The sequence below is a fragment of the Priapulus caudatus genome, unplaced genomic scaffold, assembly GCF_000485595.1.
Source record: "Priapulus caudatus unplaced genomic scaffold, Priapulus_caudatus-5.0.1 Scaffold973, whole genome shotgun sequence".
Classification (NCBI taxonomy): domain Eukaryota; kingdom Metazoa; phylum Priapulida; class Priapulimorpha; order Priapulimorphida; family Priapulidae; genus Priapulus; species Priapulus caudatus.
The window spans coordinates 1-9,358 of record NW_014578034.1 but is presented as its reverse complement, the minus strand read 5'-3'; the positions used below and the strand labels follow the sequence as shown (position 1 = coordinate 9,358).

At 44.1% G+C, this 9,358-nt stretch overlaps 2 protein-coding genes across 2 annotated transcripts in view; one reads left to right on the top strand and one right to left on the bottom strand.

The window, feature by feature from the left end:
- The window catches only part of LOC106814753 (tetratricopeptide repeat protein 27-like), a 39,306-nt gene extending 38,116 nt beyond the window's left edge, over window positions 1-1,190 (bottom strand). The window contains exon 1 of the mRNA XM_014819098.1: window positions 1,160-1,190. The gene's annotated coding sequence lies outside the window, so the exon portion shown is untranslated. The remainder of the gene's footprint in view (window positions 1-1,159) is intronic.
- Window positions 1,191-1,280: 90 nt separating this feature from the next.
- Window positions 1,281-6,724, top strand: LOC106814747 (vegetative cell wall protein gp1-like; the record flags this gene model as incomplete). The annotated part of the gene is made up of 2 exons (XM_014819093.1): window positions 1,281-1,411; window positions 5,871-6,724. A coding segment is annotated over exon 2 (796 nt), but the record flags the coding sequence as incomplete, so codon positions are not given.
- Between the last annotated feature and the right edge of the window lie 2,634 nt (window positions 6,725-9,358).

The window sequence follows — 9,358 nt, the reverse complement described above, 5'->3', positions numbered from 1 at the left end:
AGCTGGCATGCCCCCATACCACGCACGCACGCCAATCCGCTATCAGCAGCAGAACTGCTCAACTCAGCGAACTTGCTGCTTGCCTTATATATGTAAACCCGTTGAAGGTGATGGAATAGGAGCAGCGAAATCGTGTTAGTGCCGCCAGGGCGGCGTTGGCGCGCTTCGCGCGAATATCCGGCTGCAGACTGTCTAGATAGTTAATTACCAGGGTACGTTCCGGCAGTACCCTGGAGCTAGGACATAGACCTTATGAGCCTAACTTGCCACAATATATGTATGATATAGGCCATTCAGCCTGTGTTTTGGTTTACACAGTACTTTCTCTCTCCCTCTCTCTCTCTCACTCGCTCGCTCTTGCTCTCTCTCGTTCCCTCGCTCTCCCTCTCTATCTCTCTCTCTTGCACACTATCTCTCTCTCTCTCTCTCTTGCACACTATCTCTCTCTCTCTCTCTCTCTTGCACACTATCTCTCTCTTTCTCTCTTGCACACCATCTCACACACAGGGCACTATTCTCTCTGACAGAGGGAGAGAAAGTAAGCGAGAGAGTAATAGCAAAAGAGCAAGAGAGAGAGAGAGATCACGAGAGAGAGAGAGTGAGCAAAATAGAGAGAGCAAGATCGCCAGAGTGAGAGAGAGAGAGAGGGGGAGGAATAGAAAAAGTGAGAAAGAGAGAGGGGGACAAGGAGCGAGAGATTGAGAGTGACAACGAGAGAGTAAGTGAGAGAGAAAGAGGAAAGAGAGAGAGAGGGGGAGAGCGAAGCAAGAAGCGAGGAGAGGGAGAAAAGATATAGGAACCTGTTCCTAGCTGTCTAGTGACTATTATCCACTTTATTGTGATGTAATGGTAATTATGGATTATTATCCACTTAATTCCTGATTATTATCTGCGAAAGCGGGCATAGATACTAGTATTATTACTAGGCAATTTCCACTCCAGTGTACAGTCACAGTGTATGATACACGCATATATGCATTTTTGTGGGGCAGCTACAAACGTAAGAGACTAATACAGAACAAAACACATTTCCAAATGTCCATACACTGCTGCATCTTCCAGACTGCTTACTATACTTTCTAGATTTTAGATTCAGCACAAGGAATACTATTTATAAGCATCTACTTTTGTTCCTATAAAAAATACTTGCAACACATACATTATCTGTGTACAGCGCTCATGGGGTTTCGATACAGTTTCTATAATTATATAACAGGGGGCGCCAGGCGACGATAATTGGCCAATTTTACCGGAAATACGGAGAAGAGGGGTATTCCGCACGTTTGTTGACAAGTAGTGGAAGCGTAATTTTTTGCTGGTATTCCTTTCTCTGTGTTTGTGGTTGTGTACCTTGTGAATGCACATGTTTCTTGATACTGGGTAATTCATGAAACACGGTTTTTGAGATACGGTGAGTATTAAAGTGTAATGTCGACCAAATCGGGTGTTTGTTTACTGTTGATTCAAGTTCAACTTGAAGTCTTGAAGATCAACTTCGAAAAGTTTTTCGTCAGTTCCTGGCTTAGTACTGAACGGTGAACCCCCCTCGAACGCCCCTGTCGATTTTAAAGAGGCTACCCTGACATTATCGAAAATTACATACCAACCATGCTCTCTATCTTTGTACCTATCGCGCTTCAATGACAATAGACTCAAAAATCACAGAGATTAAGGATAAGACGTGTCTATAATAGCTAGAATTTATAGAATAGGGTTAGGGTTAGGGGGCCCTTCTGGGTTCAAGGATAGAGAACATGGGTCCCAATAAAACCAATGTCATTTACATCAATATAAATATAATATTATATCAATATAATAGGTTAGGGTTATTGTTAGGGTTAGGATTAGGGTTAGGGTTAGGCACATTGGTTTTAATGGGACCCATGTTCTCTATCCTTGGGCCCACTTCTGTAGTACAAGTCTGGTACACTTTGTGTATACATATATGTAACTTGGGTACATATCTGTAGTACCTGATACGACACTGACCCCTTGAGCAATAGTAATAGCGTATGCGGCGGGAGTGGGCTGGGTCTATTTTTATCCTCCAATCACAGGTCAGAGCAATTCCTCTGTTTAGACGCATGTTTCTTCTACAGGGAGTGCGTAGTTTTGGATCGATGGTATATCATGTAGTCCGCATACGTGCTAAACTAATCCGAGGTGCTAAACTAGGATTGGGCCATGCTCGAAATATATTCAAGCACTCTCAGATGTATATATATGTCGGTAGCAAGTATAGTGATATCTCGACATGTATAATTATCTAATCGTGTTTTTATTGTGGTGACCTCTTAGTAGCTTTGGATTAATAGATCAAAACTTCATGTTTTATAACACAATAATACTTATATCTTTCGCCGATCGAGTAATACCCTTTCTCATGATAGATCGAGACTGTTAAGAAGTAGTAATTTCATGGTCTTAGGTCATATGACTATTATTATAACCATGTTATGTAAACTAAAATATGTATAACTATTTTGTTTGTCAAGCAAAATATCTTTTACCAAATGTTAAACCATCCCAAAAATGCACATTTCACATCACAGTTTATCGATAGTTACTGCCAAGCGAAACTTGGTGTCATATTCAAATGCACAATATTAGCACAATGTTTGCAATAATGTATTCATTTGAGTTTAAGAGAAATCATCCTGCTGAAGAATTTTTCTGCAGTTAATGGTTTGGGTGTTGATCAAGGGTTCTCTGTATGCAATGCTGTAGCGTTGCAGCAGGGTGCGACATTAACGGGAGTCCGGAGTCAAATACTCCCTGATTTACTGTCGGACTCCCTGATTTGACATATGCAGGAGTCCGTGTGACTTCCTGAAAATTCTGTCATACTAACTAGTTCGTTCTGGAGCACGGCCTCACGGAATTACTGTATTTTTTCAGCTAATGTCCAAAGAAAATTTGGCAGACGTGCAACTGCATGAATCTTAAAAATAAGCACATGCGTTATCGTTAATATCTTTAATTTTGAACCTCAGACTGCGTACTCCGTCATTTTGCTGCGGACTTCCTCTTTTTGAGGGTAGGGACTTTTTGAGGGTAGTTGGACCCTCTTTTTGAGGGTAATTGGACTCCCTTGTTCAAAAGTTAATTTCTACCCCTGTTGCAGGTATGTGCGGCCTCTGTGTTAAATTTTGTTAAAACAACATCAGAACAAGTGGAATGCTAGGAGTTCACCTCCCCACACTCCCGTTGGGAATGTGTGCAGTGTAATCACTAGCTTGTACATGTAGAAATTGTGTTGTAATGTATGTAGACATGCCCAGGCACGACTCTGAAAACCCTCCGGTAAAGGTCATTGTTATAGTGTTTGCACTGTTCTTGTTTTTAGCACTGGTCTCATAAACTTGTTGGTGAACTGTGATATCTTTGATAAAAAAACTACTATTATTAGAAAGTGTCATTAACTTTATATAAGTGCCATATATTCACTGGGATGGGGTCGCTAAACGAGTACCACATTATCTGTGTACATACATGGGCCAACATTCCACACGCACTTGAAGCGTTTCAATAAAATATAATGCTAACTAAATACGAAATCTATTTACTACCAAATTCTTAATGTTTCTATACTCTCTTTCACCTATTATTGCCGACAGTTTCCTGTAAATTCCGTCCAAATCTTATGTGCAACGCTACCAAAATCCTACGCTGCCAGCCGCCATTGCTCTCGCGGCTCCACTGTTGCACGCTTACACTAATATATATAGTCTAGCTATGTCTATAGACAGCAATGTCTAGGTACTGACACTATTGAAATAAACTTGAGTAATAATATATTAGGATGTGGATGTCAGTATTTGTGTATTCGTTTTTAGCTCATCTGACGTAGTCAGATGCAGCTTGTAGAATCGCATGATCGTCTGTGCGGCCGTCCGTCCGTGCGTGCGTCAACAGTTGGGCACAAATCTTAACCGCTCGACGTACGGTCACGATATTTGGGACGTGGGGGGGGGGTAATCTGAAAACGAGTTGGGATGTTGAAGCTGGGGGTCAAAGGTCAAGAGGTGTAAAAGAAGGGGGAACATTTCCCTCCTTAACTTAAGGTATAGGGAGGAAATGCAGAATTGCGGCACAAATCTAAACGGCTCGACCTAGGCTCATGATAGTTGGTGTATAGCATCATGGTAGGAAAAGCCATCACTGTGCCGAAATTGGAGGTCACAGGTCAAAGGTCAATGGGGGCACAGGGCAGATTTTAGACATTTTCTGAGGACATAGTCTGACGGAGCGATTGAAAAACTTTTTTGTTTCAGCGGTGACCTAGCATTTTTATGGCTTTATTGAAAGGACCATAAAATGTACTTTATGCTGACATGCGAAGAGTAAGTGTCGGATAACCTTTTGACCCTCAAGAGGAGAGTTAAACATGGATTTGTTTACTGTTAGAAAGAATTTGACTGCCGGGTTTGCTAGTAGAATCTATACATGCCTGGATGTATGAGGCTACAATGTCACGGTGAAATTTCAAAAGCTAAATTTGGTTGAAAAAGGTTTATGCTCCTTAAATCGTATAATTTCTATGGCATTCTGTACTGTCAGTGTGTTACATGTAACTTATGCCACTGCCAGTGGCCACTGCCAGTGCATGTGGTGGTGATAGTACTGTGTAGTTTTTCCCTGCGTTAATTAGTTACATGTGGCAGCTCTCTATTTTGGCCTGTAGGCTTGCGTAGGTAAATGCATCAGTGCTTACCTATTCTGTCTTGCAAATAGTTGTTGCTACTACGTACGATGGGAGCTTCCATCTTTAATCTTAAGACACTTCATAACGATCCCAACGAACATTCCTTTGAGAAGGTTCCTGATACCTTCCCTGTGCCTTCTACTGTTTCGGCGCGTATGTGAACACATTTGGGCCTAACACTAACATGGTTTACTAGAATCCCACCACTCTACCACAGAGTCACCGCAGTAGACGTTAGATGAGCGCTGTCGCTCCGCGGCACTTGTTAGTTTTTTAAAACAAGGTTGTACTGGTAGAAAGTACATGTGCTACTTACAATGTGTCTTACAATATATTATGAATGAAACGATTGCCAGTGTGAAAGATTGAGCACATTTTCGTGATAACATTGGTGTGTATGTACCTGTGACTTCAATGACTTGTGGCTAATAATTTCAGTCTAGGATACTGGGCCCTATTGTCGGAAATATCACAACAGGGGTAGAAATTAACTTTTGAACAAGGGGGTCCAAGTTCCAACAGACTCACTACCCTCAAAAAGAGGGAGTCCGCAGCAAAATGAGAGAGTCCACAGTCTGAGGTTCAAAATTAAAGATATTAAAACCATAACGCATGTGCTTATTTTGAAGATTTATGCGGTTGCACGTCTGCCCAATTTTCTTTGAACATTAGCTGAAAAAATACAGTAATTGTGAGAGGCTGTGCTATGGAACGAACTAGTTAGTATGGCAGAATTTTCAGGGAATCACATGGACTCAGGACTGCATATATGTCAAATATGGGAGTCCGACAGTAAATCGGGGAGTATTTGACTCCGGACTCCCGTTAATTTTGCACCCTGCTGCAAGTAGTTATGACTATCAGTATCACACTTGTAAATGTCTTTACTTTTGCACTTATGACTATCGTAAGTATAAAATTTCGTAACATTTTCACGACACTTTACTACAAAATTCATGGCGTTTTAGACATGTGAATAATGACCTAGACTGATGAATATTATAACTAATAATGATGTTTTGGACGTTAGGCCTCTGATCTTATAATTCGATTTAACTGTGTGGATTGCCAGCTTACATGCGTGTTCAGCTAAATGATTCCCATCAGTGTGTCAAACACATTCTAGTACTGTTTGTTATAATACTGTCCACTTTCCTGTTTGCAGGTGTGTGTGTTCCACTGATCTTACTAGGTGGACTTAACGAAGCGTCTAACCATGCTGGATGAGTTGTGGCCAGCATCGAGCAACCTGTGATAGAATAATGAGAGACGCGAACCTTGCCAGCGAGCCGTCACCGCCGCCGACCCGCCCGCCAACGATGTTTCCACACGAGCCTCCCTCCACCGAGCCGTCCTCTGCCCCCACAGAGGCCCCTCCCTCCACAGAGGCCCCCGCCCCCACAGACTCTCCCACCCCCAACGAGTGCCCTGCCCACACAGAGACCCTCGCCCCCACAGAGCCTCACGGCCTCACAGAGCCCCCCGCCTCCACGGATCCTCCCCCGGTGAAGCCTCCCCCTTCCCCCGCGCATGAGAAGGTCGTCTTCATGCTGAACGATGAGGTGCAGCAGGTCGTCGCGGAGGAACCGAGCTCTCCGACCAGCGACACGTCGTGCGAGACCCGCCCGCCGCGCATCGAGGTCCCCGAGGTCAGGAGGAAGGTCAAGGAGAAGGTCGGCTCGTCGAGCAACGGCGCGGGCGCGCCGCCGCCGCCTCCGACGTTCGGTTCGTTCACTCTCTACGTCGACGTCAAGTACTTTGAGGGCCGGCGGGCGGACGTGGGCGCGTCGGCGATGGCAGCCCTCGGCGGGGCCGCGGACCTGCGCAAGGCGTTCGACACACACTCCTACGACAACCTGAAGTCGTTCGTGCGCGGCAACAACTGGCCGGCGGAGCACGGCGTTCGTGCGGAGCTGTGGTCGCGCCTGGTCGCGCACATGAACCGCGACACGGCGCAGGACATGGGCGAGGCGGTCGACCTCTACAAGGACACGGTGCAGACGATCTTCCGCGGACGCGGTGAGTACGCACGCTGGCTTCATGGGGGCGGGTGTGAGGTGGTGGTGGGCGCGGCGGCTTCGTCCGGGGTGGTTGGGATGTTAGGGGGCGATCGATCTCTATACGTCTGGGTGGGTGGGGTGGTAGGTGGTGGTGGCTGCGGCAGCCTCGTCTGGGTGGGGTGCGGTGAGGGTGGGTGTGGCGGCTTTATCAGGTTGGGTGGGGTGAGGGTGGCGTGGGGTGGGGTTAATGCGAACGCGGATTCTCGCGCCCTTGCCATCTTTCCCTGCTCGCGGTTCACTACGAATCGATACACATTCACGTAAAGTTAGAATGTCGGTATTCTGCATTCTCGTAAAGTTAGAATGTCGCGATTCACTACGAATCGATACGCATTCACGTAAAGTTAGAATGTCGCGATTCACTACGAATCGATACGCATTCACGAAAAGCTAGAATGTCGAGATTCACTATAAATCGATACACGTTCGCGTTAAGTTAGGATGCCGAGATGGCGTAAAGAGATTGTTCTCTGTGTGTGTGAATTGATGCCCTCTCAACTAGGTATGGCAAGTTTCGTGTTCGGTTGGCTATGTACAGTGACCTAACGACAGTTTTACAATCGAATAAAAGGGTTGAATGATGTACTTTGGCGATACAGTTATAACTAGGCTACCAAATGTCACTCATAACTTTTGCCCCTCCCCCTGGCACTCGGTCAGCCGGTGATGTATGCGATGTGGGACCAAACGGCCTAGAAGCGTTCGTGAAAATTTCTTTTGAAATATTGTGAATGCAAAAGTACGTGATGGCATGATGCAATGCTTGTCAATTAACATGCACGACATGACTGTTATGTGCGTGCGTGGGTGTCTTCCAGTTCCACGCAGTATTGAAAATACTTGACTACGAATCTGTTTCCCTCTTTTTTTCTTTTGCCAAGCACACAAAGAAATATTACTAACATCAGATGGCCGTAGTCCAGTTAGGATTTGACATATAAGCAGATATTTCAGAGCAGCCTTATGACTCTAGAAGTATTATGACTTCGTGAAATAGAGCCAGGGCAAGAGCTTTTCTGTATTCATATACTTCTTCCTCTGCTATATATTTATTTTTTGCTGTTTATTTATTTATTTATTTATTTGTTTATTTATTTTATTTGCATTCATATATTTTGTTTATTCGTCCATTTATTTGACAGGGCAGTATAATTCACAAGCAGGAGCCATTGTTTTCTAAATTCCCACATTAAGCACACACTTAACCACACAGGGTTACGGTAAGAATAGCTGTGGCGATGTTTTGTGTGTGTTTTATGTGTGCATATTGGCATTGGCTATGGAACGGTTCTGGGCTCGAATTAACCGACGGCGTGCCCCTATCAATCGCCGTACTGCCCCTGAAAATCCAACCCGACCGACTGCCTTGCCCTTTTGTGTAATTGCCGTCGGTGCCCTTTAATCTAATGCCCTAGTTTCGTTTTTAGTCGAGTCAGCATAACACGTGCGCGTGCGTGCTGTAGTTGCAATGATGAGCTTAAAACCGATAGTCGCAGGAGGGAATAATAACAGCATCGGATAATTATTCGCTCCGGGCATGTAAAATTTCTTGTTACTGTACTTCCATTAGCAGAGGGGGTACAGGGGTCGGTGTTACGGTGTAAGCTTACATGGGGGCATATTGTTTTGTACATTAAAAGCAAGACGATGTTGATGTACTAATTTGTTATAAGTTTTCCTTTATTGCAAAAGTGCCTTTGTGCCCTTCTCAAATTTTGAGAGTTGCCTTGGTGCCTTTTAAAATTGCCTCTGTGCCCTTCCATTTTAGAGAAAATTCAAGGCGATTTCTCACATGCCCTAAAAAAATTGCCTTGCCCTTCTCGTCGCTTAATTCGAGCCCTGGAACGGTTGTTTGGCTCTGTAGACCGTTCCCCGGCGGCTACAATGACACTGTCAACGAGTTAATAGTTATGATAGGCCCTGAGTGGCCATTTTTATAATAATGTCACCTTAAGTAATGGTGCTGAGTGTATTTATTGGATTGTTATACAGCTATGCGAGTTTATGGGTACTGTGTCACACTGGGAGCTTTGAGATATCGATTGGCTGCTCAAGATAGGTCTCAGTTGGAGTTTGAAAATCACTAACAATCAATTTGAGTAAAGTCGTGATTTTTACACGGTTTCATCAAAATTATGTTACACTATAACAAGTGGCACGTCATTAAAGAAATGTAGTCAACTGTATCATTCAGGTCACCATGATTATATGTTATTATATGATATTTATATTATTTATATGTTCCCTATCAAAAGAACATTTCTATTTTTTCCCATTTTCTTATTTGGCTGCAGAATGTATATATCGTGAGATTGCAGTTGGTTTATGGTCGAGTTTTTGGCGATAGTCGAGGCAGCTGCATTGATTTGAAAACCAGACAGTGTATTGATCTGCTAGAAGGCTAGTTCTAGACTGATTCTGTATAATATCATGAGCAGGGAACTAACTGATGCTTTTGGTCACGCGCAGTCTTTGATGGGGGAATAAACTATAGGCGTAGACGATTCTTCTTCTTCTTGGAAAGGCAAGAGCGAGAGGGGGAAAGGGAAGAGCAAGAATGAGAGGGGTAAGGAAAGAGCGAGAGCGAGAGGGG